Genomic DNA, 25,302 nt, shown 5'->3' with positions numbered 1-25,302 from the left:
TATCCAGGGAAGGGTGAACAAGGGCAACTGGACTTTGTTAAAGGTGCTCCGAAGAAGGGTGTCTCCAAGACCATAACGACTGTCGTTACAACATCCAGAAGCACCAATGAGCCAAGCGGTATTGGTCATCCCGACAATGACCCCACAGAGCTTAAGTAGCGGGGTTTTGCTACCGTTTAGTCAGAGCTGAAGAAGTCTCTTGGATGAGAGACGAAATGTTAAGTCCATTTGCCCTTGGGTTCAACCCTTCCCTGGATGATTTACAAACAATAATTACAATTAAATGTGGATAATTTGAATAATTTCGAAATGGTTTAGGCATAAGTTATTAGTGTTATCTGGCAAATCCTCATTCACAACACATTTTTAGCCATGTAGTAGTGACTCTCTGGGGATGCAAATGTTGGTCAGTTGGTCTACTATATTTTAAAGACTATTCATTGGGTTGCCATCAAATTTTGAACAGACATTCATGGTCCTCAGACGATGAATTCTAATGACTTTGGTGATTCACTAACCCTCTATAGTGACATTTATAGCCTTGACTGAAATATCTGGACAACTATTGCATGGATCGCCATGAACTTTGCTACAAATATTTCACCAGAGGGTGAATTGTAACATCTTTGTTGGTTTCTTAACTTTTCATCTAGCTCCAATCAGTTCAACATTTTGATTTGTGTAATACTTTGTTTAATGACCAAATACCTAAAGAATAACATCCACCTCAGCTGTGCTTTTTTGTTTAGTGCTAATTAGCAAATGCTAGAATGCTAACCCACTCAAAATAGTGCTGTTTTGAGGTGTCAGCAGCTGTAGAGGTTTATTTTTTAAAGTGAGAACATATAACATTTTTGAACAAAGGCCACTGTGGCCAAGATGAGGATAATGCTAAAACATTATCACTAGACTAAAAGCAGCACTGATCCAGTAAAGTCACGTAGTCAGTTGCTAACATTAGCTACCAGACAGAAGGCTGTAGTAGCAAAACCCCCAGGAGTGTTGAAATGAGCAATGGTCAATTTTGTTGCTAATTAATTCAACTTTTAAATTGTATGAAGATTCAGTGTTGTCGTCTTTCGTAGTCTTGCTTTAAATTATGTTTGGCCAAGAGATTTTTTGTTTCTTTAAATAATTTCTAGCTTTGTTTCAGTTCTGTTCCACCTCCAAAAGATATTTCCTTTTTCCGCCTGGAGAGGGAACATGCACTGAGGAGAGGGCTTCAGGTGAGACTGAAAATTCATCTTTTATCTCTATCAAGGACAGTCTGAGGCCTACAGAAAATGAATTAGCCTATTTCTAGGTCATTAAAACCTGTAGAGCAGCCTCTTATATTTAATGGTAACTTATCAGCTTTTCCTGGACTTTACTGTCCTCCTGGTTGCAGGTGGCTGAAGCTTTGCCGGTTCAGTCTCAGGCTGACATCATGCAGAGAGAGCTGGATAGTTGCTTGGGTTTACAGTACACTCCTGACAGTCTGCCTCCACTACTGCACCAGGTGAGGACAGTCCTGTCATAAAAACAAAAGAGTTAATCTGCAGTAGAATAGAATGGGGGGGGAAAAAGAGATACCGGTAAGTCATTTAAACCATTTTCCTATTTTGTATATTTCTCCACAGTTCTACACCGACAGATCATATCATTTGGCTCAGATCAAATATCTGCTCATGCTGAGATGGAGGAGATTCTGTCGCCACACCAGCGTCATTGAGAAGCTGTATCCTCATTACAAGGTGACAACCTAAGTCTCATTTTGCCAATGCTATGACAAGAGGATTTCTTCTGGTTGCTCATCCTCAGGGGCGGAGTTAGATGCTGTAAACATTAGGGGCTCAGACCAGAATATTCCACAGAGATTTTTTCCCCATTTATGGCAGCTATATGCACTATTTTTCAAACCATTTGATAATAGAATGCCTACAAAGCTGTACATCATTTGGGTAAAATATGTTGGTTACTAAGGACAAAGATGTGATGAATGGCAGTGAGCAAATCTCACTCAATATTGGTGATTTAGGTAAAAAAAAATTTCTATAATAATTGAATTAAATTGGAATGGTAAGGTTGCAAGTCAGCATTATTTTTTATTGCTGATTCATCTGCAGATTATTCTCCCAATTGCTTGGTCTATACAATGTCTGAACAGTTTCCTAAAGCCCAAGGTGCCGTCTCCAAATAAAAAAATGAGTTGGACCAAGTGTCCAAAACCCATAACATATATAGTTTACTAGCACATAAGACAAAAAAACAGAAAATATTTACAAGTGAAAAGCTAGTATTAGGGAATTTTTTTTTACATTTTTGCCAGAAAAAGATGACTATTTGATTATCAAAACGGTCACAGAAAAATTGCTAAAAAGATTATCGGTTAATTGTTTCAGCTCTATAAAATAGATGGTGTACAACTCTTTTTGGTTTATTTACTCTGCACAGAGACTATACAAAGAGACCATACTGTACTTAGTATACGTACAGATATACAAAAACAGCAGCAATGAACATTTTTGGCACTACGAATATTCAAGGAAGGCCTTAATAATCTTACCACTGCAAGACAATCTAATTCTAATTTGTTGATGAACAACGCAAAATGAGGTTTTTCTTTTGTGTTCTTGCTTTGAACTAGCTATGAACAAAACCATTTTTGAACAATGGAAATCACTGCTACGTACAGTATATTTAATGCTTTCATAGCTCTTCTAGAAATATGTCAACATACCAAAATACATGAGAAAACAAAACATTTAAAAGTAATCGTTTGTTGGAGAATCTCTTCTCGTTCACTTTCTTGTCTTGAAAAGAATGAGTGAAGAGAAAAATACAATCGCAATCAAACAAAGGAACACTGATGGATTTGTGATGGAATGTAAGCAGTTTGAAAAATGTATAATCTTTTTATTGTCTGCGCACGGTTTTCCAGCTGATTCGTCTTCACCAGATCACAGACTAACTTGTTCTCCCTCAGGATCAGGTGTCATGTTTGACGAGTGAGTACGAGGACGCCGTTCAGAGAGCTCGCAGACTGTCAGCATGCAGAGAGAAGATCCTGACCGGCCGAGGAAACCCCGCCTCCCTGCTCACTCAGGACGATGTGGTCATTTACCTGCGCTGGCTGGTCTGCCATCTGCACTCGGTTCAGACCATTCACAACTTCCTCAGGGTAAAATCCAGTTCTAATGCGTGTGTTTCTGTTGGCTTTGGATGTTCTGTTTCACAATGTTGATTTCTTTGTTTGAATTGAACAGGTGCTGCACTACATACCAGCTTGTGAAAGAAAGGATAAAGAACCACCTACAAAGGTTCCTGAGGAAACTTTACATAAGACTCAACATGTTGACGGTAAGAGTCAAAGCAGCAGTATCCTTAAAATGTACCTTTAGAGACTTTACTCAAATACAAATTCTCCATTAATTCTCCATTATAACACTATTTAAAAGTCAGAACATCCTGAATATTTTGGTATTCTGTCCTTCCTGCGTTATGTTGTTTTTAGTATCTGGGTGTATAATGTAAAATTTGCCTTGTGGGTGACGATAGAGGAGTCATCAAAATGAAATGGTTTACAAGAGGAAAAGCTCACGCAGCGTATACAATGGACAGGGTTTGTCTTGGGAACATGTCCAGTAAATGTTATGGAAATCTGTCTGTTAGATTTTGATATTTCTTGTGTACAAGTGGAGTTTTTTTGGGTGATGATGAGGCTAGAGGAAAAGCGCGGCGAGGTTACCAAAGTCAGTAGGGTTTATTGACATAAAAAATCTCACCACGGACAGGAATTTGAATCTGAATCTACAACTGGACAAACCCAATCTGCTGATAAAGCTCATGTGGTATGATCAAAAGCATCAGAACAGCTATTAAATGGACCTTGTGGTTAAATTATTTTGTCAACCTCTGAATGAACTAGATCAAAATTCATGGCGTTCTGGCCAGTAGTTTGATGGATCAGCAAAGCAGCATTTCCATTTCTGAGTCCCTATTTTAAGCAGCGAAAAAAATAAAGAACAATGAAAAAATAGCTGTAACTATAATAGGACAAAGTTTTGAAATGCATCCACACAGGCTACTATGTAAGTGTGCACAACTTTGAGAGGAGCTTTTCATACAGTTTCAACAGTTTATCAATGAATCCATTCAACTACAGGTATTTCAGGACTGGCTGATACTGTCCCCCTGCACACTGTTCACCTGGAGGAGTTCCTACCTGAGCTGCAGTCTTTGATCGTTCACTTCCACCTGTCCTACGACGCTCGTAAACTCCGGACTACCGCAGACGAGATGGAGTTATTCAGCACGGTAATGATTTCCAATGGACAGTGGTGGAATGTAACCAAGTACATTTACTTAAGTACTGTACTTAAGTACAAATTAGAGGTACTTCTATTTGAGAATTACCATTTTATGCAACTTTATACGTCTACTCCACTACATCTCAGAGACAAATATTGTACTTTTTACTTCACTACAGTTATCTGACAGCTTCAGTTACTTTTTAGATTACAATTTTGCATCCCCTTCCTGTCTAGTGAAAACCATGTATCTCCAAATTTGGTGATTTTGAATGAGAATATTTATGATAAACTGTAGGCTGAGGGAATTCTCCTACTAAATAAAGCTGCCTTGCCTTCTTAAGCTAAATAAACTGTTTACGAACCCTCTTGGATCAGCTGGAAAAAGCATCGTCGCAAAGCTGAAAACAGGGCTGTGTTTCTTATCTCATGAAAAGTTGACTTTTCAGAGATACCTGATTCTAACAGGACAGCGACGCTACAAAGATATGATGATCTTATAGAATATGATGCATTGCTGTACATTAAACTACCCAACAGTATATAAATAATTTAAAATTAGCACAACCTTAAACATCTACAGCAGTAACATGCAACATACATCTTAATGCCGCAGCAATATTGACACTGACAGGGAACTTTTTACTGCACAGTTTGTACTTTTACTTTTGATACTTTAAGTACATGTTGCTGATAATACTTACATACTTTTTTTAAGTAAGATTTTGAATGCAGGACTTTTACTTGTGGAGTATTTTGACAGTGTGGTATTAGTACTGAATACTTCTTCCACCGCTGCCAGTGGAAAACTGATACAACATATAAACAAAGGCCTTGCAATATTTAGAAAATGGCATCAGTCAAGTTGGTTATCAGCAATATGTCAGTCTGAATCTGTCTCAGCAGGTGTGGAGGGAGTTTAGAACGATTTTCAGACAACAAGAGCAGATGAAAAGGTTTCCTCAGTACGACGGTACAGAGGTAAAAGAGAGCCAGTGGGGAAGGAAGAGTGCGAGCCTGGCTCTGAGGAAGGAGGCCAACTGGATCCCATTCATTCAGGTGAGAGTAAATGAACAAAATGGTAAAAAAAGACTTGACAAAAAAGAGAGTTTTTCTGGGTGTTTGGGGTTTGCCAGGAAGTGTCCATAACAATTTTTACTGCAGTTAGTACTTTCTGATGTAGTATTTGGAACAACTTTTTATACCTCACTTTTTAATCCAAACCATTTTCAAGTACTTTCTCCGTCACTCTTTCTTGTGTTTCAGGTTATAAAAAATATTGCTGTATATAGGCATTTAAGGGATTTTTTTGTGTGGTGTGATAGGACACTAGGTACTGACTAGAGCTGGGTTTAAATAATCGATTCTCTAATTAAAATCGATCTTAGTTTAATTGATCCGATATCGATTAATAAAATCCAGAAATCAAACTTTTAATATATGCCTTTTCACCATTGATGTATAGGTAACAAGTACTTCAAACATGGGTCAATTCTTAATGTAAACATTAACTTGGTGCATTATAAAAACTATTTGAGGGTTGCTTCTTGCTTGTACAATTTACAGCATAAGTTCTCTGAGAATCTTTTTTATATCCAAGCAACGTTGGTATTTTTAACTGAAATTTCCCTTACTTAATCGATATCGAATCGGAAATTTAGTTGAATCGGGACCGAATTGATTTGGGTAATCACTGCGGATAGCCAGCCCTACTGTTTGGATTCTGTCTTGTAGGTGAAGCCCAGACGGGATCCGTGGCAGCAGAAGCTCGTCACAAAGCTGAAGGAAAAGAAATCTGTGGATGAGCTGCTGAAGATGCACAGCAGGTTTCTTCAGGTAACTGCAATGTCAGCTCTGAATGTCTTCATACACTTATCATGTGTACATAGTAGTTTATCAATATACTGTACAGTCATTTTTAGTCTGTTAATCCAGTGGTTCTCAAAGTGGGGTCTGGGTTCCTTTAGGGGGTTCCAGCAAAAAGGGGAATCATTTATTTTCACTATAATTCCATCTATAAGTAACACAATGACATTATTTTGTACATGGGTTTCAGACACTTTCTGTAATAAAACATGTAAAAGTAAAAATCCTATCAGATGGGGGACCCTGGGACAAAATCTTATCAAATGGGGGGTCTGTGGTCTAATTAGTGTAAGTTTAGGGGTCCTTGATGCGAAAAGGTTTCTCTGTTTCTGTCTGTCATATGCAGTAAACCCTGCTCACCTGGTGCCTCACATGTTTTATAACACACACAACCTACATTTGTATCAGGAGGTGTAAGCTTGTGGATCAGGTGTCGAGTTGTGCTTTTTGGTGTTCTCATCAGGTCCCTGATGTGCTCCATGTGGCCGCGGCTGTAAAAGAACACGCCGCTCATGTTGGCGACTCACAATCTGCACCCACCTCGTCGGTCTCAACCAGCAGTAAGACCAAGCGACAAAAGCTCTCTGAGATCTGGACGAGTATTTACAGGGCTGCCTCTCTCACTCAGGCACGTACCATCCACTTATCAACCCTCTCTCTCTTTTGGAAGACATTATATTAAAAGCCACATTTTTCTTGTTAGGAAACACATGATCAGTCAACCAGATCTGGAGCCAGTGCAGGCCATGATAAGAAGAGTTTGAAGAGTCAAACCTCAAGTGCAACAAATGAAAGGTGTGTATCACTCGATGCAGCGGCCGTGGGTTCAACTCCGACCTGCGGCCCTTTGCTGCATGTCATTCCCTCTCTCTCTCCCCTTTCAAGTCTAAGCTGTCCTATAGAAATAAAGGCCTAAAAATGCCCCAAAAGTATAATCTTTAAAGGCTTCTGGGTTTGTTCTTGGTTGACCTCTTGATTAATCAGAATCAGAATCAGCTTTATTGGCCAGGTTTACGCAAACAAACAAGGAATTTGACTCTGGTTAATCTTTGCTGTCAAAGTACAACACTCACTTAACATAAGAATAAAAACAGAAAGGACAGTATATAAATAAATAAAAAATACTGTTAAGTATGCAGTATAACAATACAATAGAATTTAGAAATTTACAAAAAATATACAATAATTGTTGAGAAGGAAGGAATAGGTCATATAAATCATCTAAATCATATAAATATAAATCAGCCACTTTTCATGGGAGTATTCAGTTTTCTTTGCCTTTGCTCCCTCTATAAATCACAGGTACTCCTTCGAGGACAGCCTGAAGCTCCTGGGTCTGGATGACAGTTTAGAGGAGGGAACCTCAGATCCCATCATAACTAGAGGTGCTTACCTGTCTCTGGTTCACCTGCGTCATCTCAAACTCAGACAGCTCCAGGTGAGGCATTCAGTAGTCTCGCAGTGCCAGGCATAATCTTGAGTAAGGTCTGGCTACACCACACATACATTCCTGGATAAGAGAATAACAGTTTTGGGTTGTTTTCCTTTCTTTAAACCAATCACAATCGTCTTGGTCGGTGCTAAGCTCCGGTCGCAACCACACTTGCTCTGCAAAATAGTCTCGGGAAGGAACTTGATTTGGTGGAACATTTGCACCCCGCAAAAGAAAAAGCCACATATATTATTAAATGAAGTTAATTGTTCACACAATACAGTAATCGCTGTGTGTACTTCGTCCATAGCAATCCCTGCCAGTCGGTCCCAAAATTTCCCAGTTAGAGAGTAAATGCCGTAACCTTAAACATATTCGTTATAAGTCTTTACACTTATTCCCTGAAAGAACCAAGCAGGCCTGCCTTGTTGTACAATCCACATTTTCTTCAAAATAATCAATTTTCAGCGTGTAGCTTGAGTTTAGAAGGCAAGGGACATCCGGCAGAATATCTGGCAACACTGAGTGTTCCGGCGATTATCCAGGAAATTAACTTTCGTCGATCCAGACTAGGCAAACTGTAGCACGTTAAGATGTAGCTTGAATGTGTACTGGATGTTGCTTGCCAAAAAAATCAGCTGAATAAAAAGGAAAAAAGGTTTTTTAAAACGAAATGTACTTGTCCTGTCCGCAGCGCATCTCTCTTGGGTTGCTGAACTACCTGCGCTCTGTGGAGAGGACTTTGACCTTTGACCTAGCAGGTCTGCAGCTGGAGGAAGGGGAGCTGTGCAGCACAGCCGAGGAAACTGGCTGGATGAACGCAGCCAGAGGAGGAAGAGGGGAGACAGAAGGTCTCGGCTCGCTCCACTACAGCCACAACACTCCTGTTGACTGTAAGGTAAGAACATATTAAAGTATACAGCAGCTGATTCCTGAGAACATGATTTTATCGTCTTTGAACCTCCAAGCTTCTCTAAAAGGTTCAGAAATATCCATCTGTTTATGATCTCTCCTGTTTGCATTTATATACAGTATGTGACTTTACTGTATATTCCAGGTCCATTGCTCAGAGTTCATGGAGTTTGCAGAGGTGGAGAACCTTCATGATTTTTACAGCGCAGAGGAGCGATTGGTCCACACTCAGGATCAGAGAGGGTTTTACATTGTGTACGACACTGCTCTGAAGGACCTGGAGGAGCTGGAGGACGAGCTGCTTCTAGTCGGCTCACGCTTCATCCAGAGAGACAGGATTAAGAAGATGGGAAATGCCTCGACAGCGGACATCCACTCCTGGGCCGGAGCGGATGTTGACCGTGTTGCAGTGCTGCTCGACTTATGGACATGTGAGACAGAGTTTTTGGAGAGCAAAGTGCAGGTATAGTGATAAAAATGACTGTGGACGCGTTCATTTGCTTTTCATGTCTCTTTGTCAGCTGTCTTTTTCATTTACTTGATTCGTATTATCAGTCACTGAATGTACGGTATTTCTGATACACCTTTTAAAGCACTTTATGTACATTTTAGCAAATTTTATTGCACCAACTTTGAGATTAAATAATCTTTTTCTTCGTATCTCTCAACTGGAAATATGTATTTGCCTAATTTGCTTAATTTCTCATTTTTCAAAGCCAGTCAGGTTCATAGATCAACAATGTTTATTAACTTTTGGTGTCTCCTCGTTCTCCAGCTCTTGAACTGTTACTTTGAGGCCTACCAGCATACAGCAGGGACAGAGGAGAGGTTTGCATTGGCTGGAGTCATTACTGACATCATGCACTGTCGGCCACAACTGGACCTGAACCAGAATTATTTTGTTCAGGCCTACAGGGCAGAGATAGGCTGCCTGCAGAGCCACCAGCAGCTGATCAGAGACATTTTGGACAATCAGGTGAAAACACAAAGTCTGCAAAAGGATTGTGTTCATGTGTGAATGTGCAGAATGCAAACATATCGAATTAGAGATCCAACAGTTAAACAGTTAAAGTTCAAATGATTTATTAGACCAGTGTTTCCCAAACTTTTTACAGTTCCGTACCCCTTTAACCTCCAGCTACGTACTCCCCGCCCCCACACTCTTATATGAGTAATGATGAGTAATCTAATATTATTGTGTTCGCATACCCCCAACTGTATATCACTTTGCGTATCCCCTGGGGTATACATACCCCAGTTTGGGAACCAATGTATTAGACAATTGAACGAAAATTAATTGGCAACTATTTTGATAATTGATAAATCTTTTTAGTCAAATATTTGCTCGTTCCAGCTATTAATGGAATGCACATTTGCTCATGTTGAACAAAACAAGCATTTTAGAGACTTTACTTTGGGCTCTGGGAAATTGAGATTAGCATTTTTTTTTACCAATAAATGACATTTCATAGGCTAAACAATGAATCTATTAATCAAGAAACTAATCAGCAGATCAATCAATCATGAACGTAATTGTTGCAGCCATAGTTTAAATATAATAACTGGTGTTTTGTGGAAAAAGATTAGCTTTTTTTAAACTAATCTTGATGTGTAAATTTCCTCTTGGATACTAAACACCCTATCAGATTGAAAAACAGCGGCAGTATCTCCAACACATCTGGAGAGATGATGGCAATGGCTGCGTTCATGACTTTGGCCTCCCACCAAAATACATTCCCAAACATCTGGTCTCACTTGGAGGCAGCAGGCAAGTACATACAGAAGCCTTATTACCCTGGATTTGGTATGTTTCTTTAACTATCTATATTTTGTGTTCTTAATAATTCCATGTTTGCCTTCTTGTGTTGTGTTTGCAGCCCTGCACTGATGAACACATTCCTCCTGGAGGTTCATCCGTCCCTCTGCCTGGCTTCTGCAGTCTACCATGGTTTAGTTCAGGCTCACACAGAGCTCTGTCAGCTGCACCGAGCCGCCAGTGTCACTGACCAACTCCTCCTGCGACAGAAGCTCCTGCAGCAGGCCCTGCAGAGCTGGAACCACCTGGCTTCACCCGGAGCCTCCTACAGCTCTCAGATACAGAAGGACGTAGGTTTTCTTTTTCTTGAAAATCGATTTAAAGGTCCCATATTGTAAAAAGTGAGATTTCCATGTCTTTTTAAATTATAAAGCAGGTCGAGATGCTATATAAATACTGTAAAGTAGGGCTGGGCAATATATCAATATTATATCAACATCGATATATGAGGCTAGATATCATCTTATATTTTGGATATCATAATAATGTAATATGACAAAGTGTATTTTCCTGGTTTTAAAGGAAGCATTACAGTAAAGTGATGTTATTTTCTGAACTTATCAGACTACTAGCTGTTTTATTATTTGCCTTTATTCATTGTATCCACATTATTGGTGATTATTTATCAAAACTCTCATTGTGTTAATATTTTGTGAAAACACCAATAGTCAACCTACAATATCGCTGCAATATCAACATCGATGTATTTGGTCAAAAATAGCGTGATATTTGATTCTCTCCATATCGCCCAGCTCTACTGTAAAGTATCCAAACACTCAAGCCTCACAGAAATGCACGCAGCCCATATTCAGAAACTGTGCCTTTAAATGAGTTGTCAGGACTTCTGTACGGTTGTGATGTCACAACTATACTAGGTTATATTTAGAAAGTGCTGCTACAGTGCCGTTACAGTCTCCCCGGCTGCAATGATGGTGCAGAGACTCCGAGAGCACAGATGCGGATGAACTGTAAATAGTGACCAATCACAGCAGACTAGCCTTTTTCGGGAGGGGGGCTTAAAGAGACAGGCGCTGAAACGGCGCGTTTCAGATGGAGGGTGAATACAGGTATATTCAGACAGACTGTATGAGAAAAATAAGGTGTTTTTGAACACATGTTCTAGTAGAAACCCAAAATACAAGTTTAAATATATATATAAATTCAGCATAATATGGGAACTTTAAATCAATTTACATACTACATATAATGAAGCACATAAGTCTAACTTCCTTTTCTCCGCTCTCAGTTGTTCTCAGGTGTGTTTTTTGAGGACCCGATTTTGGTCCAAAAGGTGGGGCTGTTGTTAGTCAGATCTGCAGAGGAAAAGGACATGGCGCAGGGAAAAGAGAAACAGTTGTATGGCGTGGAAACTTTCTCCAAGCTACTGGAGCTCGTCACCATCCGCCATCGTCTGCTGGAATCGGCCTCAGAGACTGCACATCTAGCACAGTTAAGATAACACTTACACCAGGGGAAAAATAGCAATAGCTGGCCAGTGACAGAGTTGGGCCACCTATAATTTATTTACAATTATTGGTTAAAATGAACCACATAAATAACTCTAGACTTGTTCCAGTGGTGCACTCACAACTCCATTGACCAGTGAGTTACAGTATATGTTGAGGTAAATGCCAAGAATTATTTGCCATGTTGGTCTCGTAATATGACTGTACATGCAGAAATTATCCAGTTCAGTATCATGTCAGACTGTAACGTTCAATACTTCTGCACAGGTTGTACAGAAATGTGGCGTCAGAGCTCGGCTTTGATGAGTTCCACCTTTACCTGAGGCCAGTGCATTTTGAGGTTGCTGCGCAGAAAGACAAAGCAGAGCAGAGGCCAGTTTTCATCACAGCCATACTGGAAGATGACAGCTCTGTGGACAGGTAAATAACTACGCTGTACCTGCAACATGTTCTTTACTAGCAATGGTAGAATGTAACTAAGTACATTTACTCAAGTACTGTACTTCAGTAAAAATTTTAGGTACTTGACTTGAGTATTATCTTTTCATGCCACTTTCTACTTCTACTACATTTCATAGAGAAATATTGTATCTTTTTACTCCACTACATAAATCTGATAGCTTTAGTTACTAGTTAATTTACAAATTAGGTTTTTGCACACAAAACACATGTAGTTTATAAAATACGATGTTTTATTATAAATTAAACTACCCAACAATATAACGGCCTACAAGTCCAGCTGAAATTATTCACAGATTAAACCTTAGTTGATTGACAGAACTGTTCTGATTGTTTCCAGTTTCTAGAATGTGAGGATTTTTCTGCATTGAGTACTTTTACTTTAAATATATTAAGTACATTGATGATACTTACATACTTTTACTTAAGTAACATTTTCAATGCAGGACTTTTACTTGTAACAGAGTATTTTTACATTGTGGGATTAGTACTTGTACTTATGTAAGGATCTGAATACTTCTTCCACCACTGTTTACTAGTATGAAACAGTTGCTGGGATTTGTCTAGCAGGCGATTCAGAAACACTGGGTCAGGATATACGTATGCATGCCTTGCCTCTCAACATGTGCTCTTATTATTTCTGCTGTGAAGTATGTTTGAAATGGAATCAAAGTGCGCTCTCCGCCACAGGTTCAGCCCGTCCCACCTGCCTCTGAGCATCCAGGAACTGGACGAGAACCAGATCGGGAGGTTCAGCTTCAGCTCAGAGGAGGCAGTTATTCATGTATGTTGAAATTAAATTCAGGTTTTTTTTTAGCCATTGATCAAGCTATTACTGACTGAATTCATTTCTTTTCTTTTCTCTTCATAGCTTATGAACACACAGAGTATAGAAAACCTGCAGGTGACTCTGGCCTGTCAGGTTGCACAGAAGAACGCTTTGATAAGTGCTGTGAAGCTGGTTTGTGTTTGTCACAGGGCAGAGAGTGAGACGTCTTCAGCTCAGGTGTGAATTTCTTCAGTCATGGAAAGTAACTAAGTACATTTAGTCAAGTACTAGTTCTTCTACTTCATCACATTTTTCTGACAGCTGTAGTTATATTTCAGCTTTTTTTTATATGATATATTGTTAAAGATTAAAGAAGTGGTTCCCAACCATTTTTGGCTTGTGACCAAAGTTCCACCAAAGAGACATTTATCCTGCTGAATTCTGATGAAACTACCCAAATCAGTATAATTCAATATCTCACCAAAAACTAAGATTAGAGAGAAATCTAAAATATAACTTGCTGCTAACACATTGATGCAGTCATAATATCATAATGAATGAGTACTTTTACTTTTGATACTTTAAGTACATTTTCTGATAATACTACTGTACTTTTACTTATTAGGATTTTAAATGCTGGACTTACACTTGTAATTGAGTATTTTTGGTAAATAAGAAGAAGAAGGCATACTTTGTTGATCCCCAGGGAGGAAATTAAATTTTTACACTCTGTTGTTACACGTTACACACAGGCCGAAATACACACACACACACACACACACACACACATGCACAAACAGGACCTCATACATGCACTAATGAGAGATGGCAAAGTGAGGGGGCTGCCAGTGAAGGCACACTGAGCAGTTGGGGGTTCCGTGCCTTGCTCAAGGACCCCTCAGCAGTGCCCAGGAATTGAACCGGCCCCTCCGGTTCCCAAGCCAAGTCCCTATGGACTGAGCTACTGCTGCCCCAAATAATCTGAATACATTTCCCCCCACTGGTATTTGTCACACTTTAAAATAAATAAACTGCTGTTCAAATGTTTCAGTTTTCTAATTTATTCTCAGAGTGAAGTCGCCCTTTATTCTGATAAAGATGTCAAATTGGACTCGAAACCTGGAACCAACAACCTGCAGGAAAAATCTAACGTTCCACCCTCCAAAGGCTCAGCAAGACCTCCCACCACTCCCAAGGAGAGGTAATCTTCCCCACTCGCAGAACAAATTAAACTGGCTATTATTAGCAGTGCCTTAGTGCTAGCTTATTAATAAACTGAGTCTTGTTTGTTACTCCAGGCTGATGGAAGCCTTTGTGTCCATCCAGCTGGAAAAAGTTGGTCAGCGTGACGAGATGCTGAACTCATTTGTGAAGAAGAAACAGGCCGTGGGGGGTCTTATAAAAAGCCCAGTGAGTTGCACACAGTGGTGGATTCTCAGGCGGCTGAGCAGGATGATAAATGTGATTGGCTGCCCGTGAAGTAAAATTAATTTCTCTCACATCGCAGGAGGAAGCAGCGAAGATCAAAAGGAGGCTCATAATCGACTTTCTCAAGAAGTATGTCCATAAAAACATAACAAGACAGGACAAGTTTTTCCCTGTACATCACTCTAGATAAGAGCATGTTGGAGATAAATGATGTGTCTGTCCACAGATTCAGCACACAGATATCTCAGTATTGTGTGAGAGCGCAGATTGTGGCATATTACTACAATCTAACCATCATTTTGGACGAAATCCCCTCCATCCGTCAGTCCCACTTCATGATTGGTCAAACCAGAGAGCCCAGAGTCATTTTGGATTCTGGAGTTTGCTCTGACCACAGGTACAACCAGCTTGAATTGTATGCATTGTTCATGTGTAAAATAGAAGAATTGTATGCGCCTCACATGTTGGCACTGACGAAAAGAGCAACCCTTGCACTCAGACTCTAAACCCCAAATTTATTTCAACAATCAACATTTCTATCCCAGTCAAATTGTTGCCTGTTTAAAATGTTTGAAAATGGTTACCACACCATTAAATATACAGCCTAAAAGCTTTTATGATGAACACCCTATAAATATGCATTTATATTATATATACACCAGGAAAACTCCACACATATTCATAATATTTGTCTGTAAGGACTGTCTATTAAGGCTGATGGTTCAGCTTTATTGTCTTTATGCAGCCCATTCCAAGCTACACACAAAAAAATGTTTAAACAAATATTGAAGGTAATAAAACAATGAAATAGGCAATACAATTTTACAAAGTATATAAAAGCACTAAAGGAAGAAATAAAAAGGAAAACTAAACACACAGAAAACTTTGGTTAAAGTTGGAATGAGGGTGGTGCAAAAGGTATTGATGTGGTAATGCCAAAACCAGCATGAAGGAATAGTTCCATGTAAAAGTCCACAGATGCAGTGCAATCTAGAAACATGTGGAGCTGAATGTATGTTATGCTAAAGACTATGGAAAGCTATGCCATGAATAAATGTACATTATTATTATTTTGTAAGTTTGTTTTAGGCCTCTTGGTGTCAGATTTTAGTGGGTGAAGTATTTAAGGGGACATGAATACGTCTCTACCTCTAACGTGGTTTAGAGTCAGTGTGCAGGCGTTACTAACATCGAAAAACAGAAAAAGTTTGTACATAAACACAGATCTGTGTTGTGTTACTTCACTCTTCACCTGAGAGTCTAATCACACCTCTCTCCACAAATAGGAGTTTTCAGCATCGTCCGCAGCAGTTGTTGTCTGCAGAAGGCAAATGTCTCCTCAACTTATGGTACATCCCCCACTTCTCGGAAGTGCTTCACATGTTCAAAAATGTTTCGGTGAGACGCTTAAACTCATAAGGCTATTAATACAGCGGCACAAGACATGATGCATTTAGCTGCTTTTTTTAAAACCATGAATAGTTTTGAATGCACTGGTGTGTTTCTATGTAGATTTTAGTGCTTGCATTTGTCTTCCTGGATCACACGTTATAAAATGTCTTTTATTTACTTTTCACATCATCTTTGGGGTCTAAACTTTTGCAATTTACTTTCTTGTTTATACATTTCTTGTCGAAACTCTTATTTCAACAGGCGTGTTCAGCAGCTCTCCATCACACTCTGCAGATAGTTTCAGCTCTCCATGACATCATTTATTACCTGGTTAGTTTCTCCAGACTGGGAAACACAGAAGACTCCTGTAGCTGTAGGAGAGGACAGGATATGCAGGGCTCACTTGCAGCTGACTGGGGAGGCACTGAAGGCATCGGTAGGTGGATCTTGGAAACAGAGCATCACAGCTGCCCATATGCAAATATTAGTCCTAATAAGCAAGGCAAGTTGATTTATAGAGCACCATCTCATACACAGAGGTCATTCGACATACATGAAAGGACAGACACATTTTATAAAGGTACAACAACTGCCGCGAGGCAGTGATTGGTGGACATTTTTACAGGATTACAGCAGCTCCAGATGACGGATCTTTTTTAGCTCCTTTTTTAAGGGGCCATAAGTTCTTTATTGCTGTCAGGGTGTAAAGACCATTTCAAACAATTTATAACAAAGTTATATTACTACAATGTATATTGGAAATAGTTACCAACCCTGTCTTTAATATACAGTACATAAAAAATATTTTTGTAAATGTACATAGATACAGCAAGTAAGTACATTTATTTATAAAGTGCCTTTCAAAACCAGGGTTACAAGGTGCTGTACAGCGCAACATTGTTCCGAACGCACAAGTTCCGACTCTTTCGCCCACAGAGAGGTGACGTTCCATGTCCCCAGAGCCAGCCTCTGGTTTATTGCTTTATTGGGCTGTGCCCGGCCGGGTTCTGTGGCAAGTCCAGCCACCAGACGCTTGCTAATGAGCCTTCTATCTGGGCCTGGTTTCAAATGGGGGCCCCGGGCTTCCTCCACGCCGGGTCACTCTTCCTTGTTGACTCACAAGGCTTTGTGTCCTCCTCTGTGGGTGCTGTACAGGAGCAGAGCTGCTGGAGATCCAGCATCAGGTCGACCGTCTGTCTGATCCCAGCAGCCCAGAGTCTGTGGGCCGACTGCTGCAGCTGCGCAGGCACGTCGTCCTCCTGCAGTTTGACACCGCTGTGAGACACCTCATCAGGTCAGTGAGGAGTTTGGCCACTAATCTCGGAGCTGAGCCAGATTGATCAATTAATCTCTCTCTGCCTTCACTGACTTTCTATCACAAATGATTTAAAGGCACTCATGCAACTGTTTCTTTTTTATATTCGCTCTCTTGTTGCTGGTTCCCTTTGTTATGCTATTATGTCTACTGTCATCCTTTAGCTGGGCTACTTACGGCCTTTTTGAGAGTAATGGATTTGCGATTTTGCCCACTAATCCTTTTTTTTTCTTTCTGAAAGAGCTTGACACTAGTTCTAATTTAGCTTTGTATTTATGGATCCATAGGGGTGCCATAAAAAAGAATAAATGTGTAAAAGATAATGGATATGGAAATGTAAAGAGGAATAAATGAAAAAATAAGTAAAGCAAAAAATTGAAAATATAACAATAAAAAACAGATGAATGAATTTAGATATATAAGGACAAATAACAATAAAATATAAAATACTAATAAGCATTTTCATTATTTTCATATTTGTTCATCTATTTGTGTAAATATTTGTATTGCATCTAAACCACTGTATTTTATGTATTTATTTTATATGATGTAATTATTATACTTTTACAGATTTATTCTTTTTTATGGCTCTCCTATGGCAGCACACATCGTCTCATTTCCTTCTAGCTTAGGGCAACCTAGAATTTCTCTATTGATCTTTACACAAGACCTGGTAGTACCAAAGTAGTGGTAAACATGATTATAAAGTGGTTGGTTGATGTAAGGTTATTGGTCAGGTTTAAGATTATTTTTTGGGCTATTCCGCCTTTAATGGACAGGACAGGTGAGAAAGGGGAGAGAGAGGGGGAAGACATGCAGGAAATTGTCACAGGTCGGAATCGACCCTGGACCTCTGCGTTGAGGCATAAACCTCTAAATATATGTGCGCCTGCTCTACCCACTGAACCAACCCGGCCACTATAACGCCTAATATTTAATGAAGTGTAACACTGTTGGGGTGTCCCAGAGGTTAAAGCGCCGACCATGAACCGCACATCACATTTCCTGTCTTCTCTTTACTGTCACTATCTAATAAAGGAAATAAATGAGATGGTCAGACTTTTCCCTTTCTTTCATGTTTCAGGGAGGTGTTCCTCTCCTCCGGTGACGTTACCTCTTACCAGAGTGTGAGTGACAACATGGCGACCGCCCTCCCCCCGCTGAGCGACAGTGTCCAGACGGGCGTGTTCAGTCTCACGCTGCCTGTTCCTCCACCTTTAGAGACTCGAGGCTGTCAGGTTGGTTTAGCTGCATGATATCAGTGGACAAATACAGGGTACCCCAAGAGTTCTCCAAGTTAAATTTAAGACTTTTTAAACCACCTAAGATGAAATTTAATGGCAACTTCACAGCCATATAATGGCAAATCAGCGTGGATTCTTTTTTTTTTTTTTAAAGAATTTTTTTTTGGCATTTTTAGGCCTTTATTATTGACAGGACAGTTTAGACTTGAAAAAGGAGAGAGAGGGGGAATGACATGCAGCAAAGGGCCACAGGTCAGAAGAAACCTGCGGCCGCCGCGTTGAGGACTGAGCCTCTGTACATGGGCGCTGTACTCTACCATGTGAGCTACCCAGGCGCCCCATCAGTGTGGATTTTAAGAAAAGAAGTATTTACCAAATAACGTTACGTAAATTTAATAAAACATTTGCGTAGCATAGTCAGAGTGGCAAAGATAGGCAGGCAGACTTCTTAAATTTTCAAACAGCGCATGTTTATTTGCAGGGTGCCAGTATAAATTAAAAAAATACAAATCTTGAAAATATTGAAAAAAACTGGAGCCAAAACAACAAAATCTACTTGACAAAATGAGAAAAGCATGCGTTTGTAGCAGCACAACTTCTCGTCTCTAGGCTCTACCAAAAAGTCACTAACGCACATGTTTGAATGAACAAGGCTTCCCTCTCCCTAAGCAGCAAAATGCCACTACCTTTATCAGGCTCTAATCTAGCCCGGACTGCACCACTATCTTCCAGCTGTGGGTCTACCAAATATTTCTAACTTTACCAAAGTCTGGACAAAGCTAGACACAGTTTGCACTCATTTTACATAAATAAATAAAAACCTTATGAGGGACGTAACTTATATCAATTAACCCTCAAATGCATTAAACAAACACATTAAAAAAACTACACACAGAAAACCCCCATGACTTGGGTCTGCCCCCTGATGTCAGTGATGACATTGCTACACCATGCTGCTGGGGCTCCTCCCCAAACATTTCTTCATGGTGGACCAAACAAATCAACAAAGAAAAGGTGTGTATGAAGAAACAAACAATTAAATGTTTCAAACCTGCAACTTAGTAAATCTAACTGAAACTGAACAGTGATTTTGTGTGAAATGAATTCAATACAAATAGAGCAATGTGTAAAATAATCATGGACAAATGTACATAAGTGGTGAGTGCATTACCCCTTTGTCACATACTCATGCTCACATAAAATGAATAAAATATTTGTTCCATTTAGAGCTCTTATGCTATGAAACTGAAAATACAAATAGTTAATTTAAATGTTACCCACACAAAATATTTGTTTATGATGTTACGGCATTTATTTAATCCTACAAAAGGACGAGAAAAATGTAAGACCTTTTGTACATGAAATGTAATACTTTTGGGCCTTATTTTTAGAATATTAAATTTAAGACTGTTTACCCTGAAATATATCAGTTTAAAGTGTAAATACTACATGTCAAGATGAGAAATTTGATTTGTCTCATGTTGTCTTTCTCTGCAGGCTCAGGGAATTTTTCCATGGAGAAGTTTCATAGCCTGTCATGGATTGTTCCCTCTGGATGTTTGGGACGTTCCTCCCATCGAATACTGCATGCAGGTTAATACGTTTTTGTCTGCTTATGGTGTGATGTAACAGTGGCTATGTGAGGTTCCTCCATAGACCACATTGCCTTGAAATTTGAGGAAAATATTCTTGGTCTCCATATGATGACACCTATTGTCTTTGTTTCCTCTATAGCAGGGGTCTTCAACGTTTTTTTTTAAATCAAGGACCTCTTAACTGAAAGAGAGACGGAGCAGGAACCCCCCCCCCCCACCCCCACTAAATATATTGTATAAAATAAAGTTACATATTAAACTAGGCCTACAGTAACTTGTAGGGCAGCCTAAAGCCTTTATACATTTTTTGCATAGAATACTAAGCTATTAAAATAGCCTAATAATTGTTGGCATGATTTTATAATTACGTTTTAATGTTAAACATACACACTTAGGATGAACTGTATCTGTGGATGGCTACCTTAGTGACACCTTACATATGGGCTAGTAAGCCTATCATCAATGGGGATTTATATGTGCTAATAATATGTTGGATTCATGTTTTAAAAAAAAAAGACTTTAAAATTTTGGGGGGAAAAAAATTCCAAAATGTATTATAATTTGGAGGCCCCCCTGCATTGACTCTGAGGACCCCCAAGGGGTCCGGGACCCCCTATTGAAGATCCCTGCTCTATAGCACTGTCATCAGGACAAAAAAATCACTTGCACCCAACAAATATAACATTTTGTCACTTCAAATTACTCTAAGTGTTACCTGAAACATTGAGCTGAGGTGAGAAGACCTTGTACTAATTGTATTGACTTTTTATGGATACATACAGTAACAAACAAGGTCTACAAGAGATAATGAGTGACACAAGGTACACTTCTTGTTTTTGGAAGCATTGGAACAAATGTCTGCATGTGTTTTAATCACTTTGATCTTATGAAATTACATTTTTTTTGTCTTGTCTGTGTTGTGTTTTGCATGTTTTTGTACTGATATGGACCTGTGTGTCTGAAATAAAGTTGACTTGAATATCACAGAGGAGTTGTGTTTGTCTGCAGCTGTGTCTGAGCGGTCTGAGCGATCGCAGCAGACTGCAGGCCAACGCAGCAATCCTCGGCGTGTCGCTGCTCATGGAGGACGTCCTGAACAGTGGAAGAGAGGCCGAGCCTGTTCGTCTCCATGGCAACAAGGATGACCTTCTGCACGACGGAAAACCTGATGAAGTAAACGATTGTTATTTATAAGTTGTGACAACTTATAAACTGCATGGTTAAGCAGGCAAACAAGACAGTTTGGATTATGTGTAAACCATTCCTTTTGTGCAACTACGAGGCTGCTTCTGGCTTTAAACCCACACAGTTCTGTTATTGTCTGTCACATTCTGTTAGTTTTTTTGTCTTTGTTATAGGAAGCTGAAGAAGAAAAGAAGACGACTAGTGTGTCCGTTCTTCTTCAGGATCCAATCCGAGTCCAGTCTGTGCTGAAAGGTTTCCTCCTGCTGGCCAAGCAGCTTCAGGTGTTCAAGGAGAGCTGGGCTCGAAGACGTTTGGGCGCTCAAACGTTAAGAACGCCCAGTTTCTATCAGCAGTTTGTGAAACTCTACAGGTACGGTGGGAAGCTCAGAAAGAGTGAGGATTTCGTTACCTTCAGACAGCTGTATGTAGGTTTCTTAGCTTGTGTTGATAAATATCAGATAGCAGCCACCAATATAATATACCCTAAAAACTACCAAGGCATTTTATTTCCTTAATTCATTAATGTGTGTCAGTGGCTGCTTCGGTATAACATTGTTCCTCGAATTCTTTTATTTCTTGTAATGCAAATATAAATAGACTGAATATACAACATAGAACAGTCTCACAACAGGGTACATTTAGTGGCTGTTCTGAAGCTTTCAATCCTGTCAGTTTTCTTCATCAGCAGATGGAGTTTGCTCAGAACTTGTAGATGTTCAAAAGCGTTTTCTTCTTTTGAGCACTTTAGGGACAACTTAAAGTTGCTCTAAGCGATGTTGGGTGACGGCACTTCTTGTTGACATTTGAAGTATTTTCAAACAAAACTGAGGCTAGCTCGCCCCTCCCTTCCCCTCATCCCGTCCCCTCCCCCTCCCTTCCGTGCTTCTGCGCACTAACCCCCCCAACCCCCACTCCAAAATCCTTCTTGTCGGTTATTGGCTGGAACGCTACGTTATGTTTGGTGGTGCAGGTTGGCGCAGTTTGTTTTTGTTGGCGTTTGGTGAAGCCTGGGCTGTCTACAGAGACTGCGTTTTTTTACAGTGTGTTCAGGGGACAGGCAGCTAGCGGATAGTGAGGAGATGTTTGCTGTATGTGACAAAAAATGTTGTAGCCTAAAAAATGCGTGACATCGGTTAGAGCACCTTTAAGTGCAATGCAATGTCTTTAAAGTTGTCCCCCTATTTTCTATTTCATGATAACTGGGGCAAACTCCATCAGCTGATGAAGCTCATGTGATATGATTGAAAGCTCCAGAACAGCTACCAAAAGAATCAAATATTACCTTGTGATAAGATTATTTTTCAACTGCTGTCTCTAAGATCAAGAATGAACTTTGAATCTCTACTTTCTTAACATCTGGCGGCTTAAACGGTAATTGTTTTAAATACACGTGTTAGTCCCATCTTTAAATGGCTGTCCTTCCTTTACAGAGCTGAAATCTTTTACCCCAGTATGAGAGCTCTGGCTCAACAAATGGGTAAGGAGCGGGACTATGAGGTCTTAATATCTGGCAGCCAGTCTCTCCTGCCTCCGCCTGGAGCTTCAGAAGTTGATGTGAAAGCCTGGCAGGTACTGCACAGTACAACTACTTAACTGCATAAAATATTGTCCCAATGTGTTTGTAACATGACCTAATTTCTTTGTAAAATACACTGTCAACCTCTCAGCTTCACAAACTGCTGGAGAGTACCGAGTGTGACATGATCAGAGCGGTGCAGAGGAAGATTAACAGAGAGCTGACGCTGGTGGTTTCAGAGCGAACTCGACAGGACACAGGCCTACCTACAGGTCTGCCAAAAAAAAACAATAAATGTACCTATAAGCACCGAATTAATATAGACGTCTTTATAAAAAAGTCTATTCTGTCTGTTCAGAGCTGTGGAAGAAAGCCCCGCTGAAGTACAGTTTGTCCCCCGAGCGGCCGCAGATTATGGAAACGTTCATCCAGCAGCTGATGGAGGGAGGTGAAGAGGCCGAGGGACAGGTAACACTGTAGGCCAAACGATGCACGATAACTACAATATGTCTTCCTGCAAATAACATGCTGCAACTGCATTATCTTACATGGGAAAAACTCTCTTGATTAAAGATATATGTGGGAAATAAAAAAGAAATAAGTTAGTGTTACTTCTGAAAATACTTATTAAGAATAGTGAGAAACGCAGAAGTGTGTTTAAACTAGTTTAATACTTAAAAAGAGATACAATCCTTATTTTTTCACCTTATATTTACACCTCAAATATGGGGATGCAAACAAAGTATTGCTGATGAAAGATAACTCTTGGATTTGATAACTAGAAACTGTAATTCTGTATTCTTATACACATTTGCTCCCTTCTCCAGTGTTATGTTCACTGTACAGACGTCTCCATGCTGTGTAATAGGGCTCCTGGTGTTTGTTTCTTTCAGCTGAGGGTCTCTCAGGATCACCTCCAGCTGTGTCTCACTCACCTCGGCTGTTCTCTGACGGAGCGAGAGCGCCGCAGCTTCCTGCTTTACTCGCAGTTTTATGAACAAATCCTGCAGCAGGAGACTCGGCTCCTGTATCAGCGAGAACAGGTACATGTGGGGATTATCGCCTCATCACACAATACAGTGTGTTTTCTTGGCAGTTTATGGAGACATCATTTACTTCCAAACTTCCAAAACTAACTTAGGCAAGGTTTTAATCCTAGTGTACAATGATTTTGTTTGTCAGGAAAGACCTGTTTTTAGTATCGTACAGTATGTAATAATTTTCATTGATTTATGGCTCACATAATCATGACTGTACTGTGTTTTTTTATTGTGTTGTATGATTCTTTTCCATTTTTAACCTCAGGATTTAAAGAATCTTAAGGACTCTCAGAAAAGTGACTCTCACAAAGAGGTAACTACGGTAATATGTAGGAAATAGCAATGCATGACCATGGAGAGATGAACATATATATATACTCAGCAAAAAAAGAAACGTCCTCTCACTTTCAACTGCTTTTACTTTCAGCCAACTTAACATGTGTAAAATTTTGTATTAACATAAAAAGATTCAACTACTAAGAACTAAACTGAACGTTTCACAGACATGTGACTAACAGAAATGGAAAAATGTGTCCCTGAACAAAGGATGGTCAAAATCAAAAGTTGCTGAACGTTACAGGGAAGACATCCTCCTCCGTCATGTGGTACCCTTCCTGCAGGCTCATCCTGACATGACCCTCCAGCATGATAATGCCTCCAGCCATACCGCTCGTTCTGTGCACGATTTCCTGCAAGACAGGAATGTTAGTGTTCTGTCATGGCCAGCGAAGAGCCCGGATCTCAATCCCATTGAGCACGTCTGGGACCTGTTGGATTGGAGGGTAAGGGCGAGAACCATGCCCCCCCAGAAATGTCCAGGAACTTGCAGGTGCCTTGGTGGAAGAGTGGGATAACATCTCACAACAAGAACTGGCAAACCTGGTGCAGTCCATGAGGAGATGCACTGCAGTACTTAATGCAGCTGGTGGCCACACCAGATACTGACTGTGACTTTTGATTTTGACCATCCTTTGTTCAGGGACACATTTTTCCATTTCTGTTTGTCACATGTCTGTGAAACGTTGTTCAGTTTAGTTCTTAGTAGTTACATTTTTTTATGTTCATACAAAGTTTTACGCATGTTAAGTTGGCTGAAAATAAAAGCAGTTGAAAGTGAGAGGACGTTTCTTTTTTTGCTGAGTATATTTTAAAAAGCAAATTGGGGGTGTATGAGAAAATCTGGAAACCATTTGACCAGATCATATCATAAAAAAGGAGACATAGAGGAGCTTCTACAGAGGGTAAATGTGGGACAGGATATCTAAAATGAAAATAAGTGGTGAACCCCAGAAGGGGAAAGGACTGAGACATGTCTTGCAGGGTGACAGCAAAGGTGCAATTCTTATTTATTTTTGTATTTATGCATATCATGGCTTTGCTGGAGGTTCCATTGCTCTGTACATGTGATACTGTCATATCATTTGCTTTTTGTTTCTTAGCTGTTATAGTACAGCAGAGGTTAAGAGAGGGTCAGGACTGTTGTTAAAACTTGTAATTGCAATGAAAAATCTATAAAAACATTGTTAAAAAGAATATGTAGGAAATAGGACAAATCATGTGAGATAAAGTGACTTAAAT

General features: G+C 39.8%; 1 protein-coding gene across 1 annotated transcript in view; it reads left to right on the top strand.

The window, feature by feature from the left end:
- si:ch73-242m19.1 overlaps positions 1-25,302 on the top strand; it is a 33,285-nt gene that overhangs the window by 1,146 nt on the left and 6,837 nt on the right. The window contains exons 2-37 of the mRNA XM_031309955.2: positions 1,154-1,226; positions 1,388-1,498; positions 1,620-1,733; positions 2,966-3,160; positions 3,246-3,339; positions 4,145-4,296; positions 5,196-5,348; positions 6,024-6,125; positions 6,619-6,783; positions 6,859-6,950; positions 7,458-7,593; positions 8,282-8,485; positions 8,645-8,962; positions 9,275-9,475; positions 10,146-10,267; positions 10,377-10,605; positions 11,562-11,764; positions 12,049-12,201; positions 12,931-13,024; positions 13,112-13,246; positions 14,080-14,210; positions 14,308-14,419; positions 14,517-14,566; positions 14,664-14,834; positions 15,724-15,835; positions 16,091-16,265; positions 16,985-17,123; positions 18,229-18,382; positions 19,886-19,981; positions 20,992-21,156; positions 21,342-21,538; positions 22,599-22,737; positions 22,836-22,956; positions 23,043-23,152; positions 23,578-23,727; positions 23,990-24,037. Coding sequence (XP_031165815.1) covers positions 1,154-1,226; positions 1,388-1,498; positions 1,620-1,733; positions 2,966-3,160; positions 3,246-3,339; positions 4,145-4,296; positions 5,196-5,348; positions 6,024-6,125; positions 6,619-6,783; positions 6,859-6,950; positions 7,458-7,593; positions 8,282-8,485; positions 8,645-8,962; positions 9,275-9,475; positions 10,146-10,267; positions 10,377-10,605; positions 11,562-11,764; positions 12,049-12,201; positions 12,931-13,024; positions 13,112-13,246; positions 14,080-14,210; positions 14,308-14,419; positions 14,517-14,566; positions 14,664-14,834; positions 15,724-15,835; positions 16,091-16,265; positions 16,985-17,123; positions 18,229-18,382; positions 19,886-19,981; positions 20,992-21,156; positions 21,342-21,538; positions 22,599-22,737; positions 22,836-22,956; positions 23,043-23,152; positions 23,578-23,727; positions 23,990-24,037 — 5,116 coding nt within the window. The remainder of the gene's footprint in view (positions 1-1,153; positions 1,227-1,387; positions 1,499-1,619; positions 1,734-2,965; positions 3,161-3,245; positions 3,340-4,144; positions 4,297-5,195; positions 5,349-6,023; positions 6,126-6,618; positions 6,784-6,858; positions 6,951-7,457; positions 7,594-8,281; positions 8,486-8,644; positions 8,963-9,274; positions 9,476-10,145; positions 10,268-10,376; positions 10,606-11,561; positions 11,765-12,048; positions 12,202-12,930; positions 13,025-13,111; positions 13,247-14,079; positions 14,211-14,307; positions 14,420-14,516; positions 14,567-14,663; positions 14,835-15,723; positions 15,836-16,090; positions 16,266-16,984; positions 17,124-18,228; positions 18,383-19,885; positions 19,982-20,991; positions 21,157-21,341; positions 21,539-22,598; positions 22,738-22,835; positions 22,957-23,042; positions 23,153-23,577; positions 23,728-23,989; positions 24,038-25,302) is intronic.

This window comes from Sander lucioperca, chromosome 18 (genome assembly GCF_008315115.2).
Source record: "Sander lucioperca isolate FBNREF2018 chromosome 18, SLUC_FBN_1.2, whole genome shotgun sequence".
Classification (NCBI taxonomy): Eukaryota; Metazoa; Chordata; class Actinopteri; order Perciformes; family Percidae; genus Sander; species Sander lucioperca.
The sequence above is the reverse complement of the archived record's forward strand: the minus strand, read 5'-3'. Positions and strand labels throughout refer to the sequence as shown.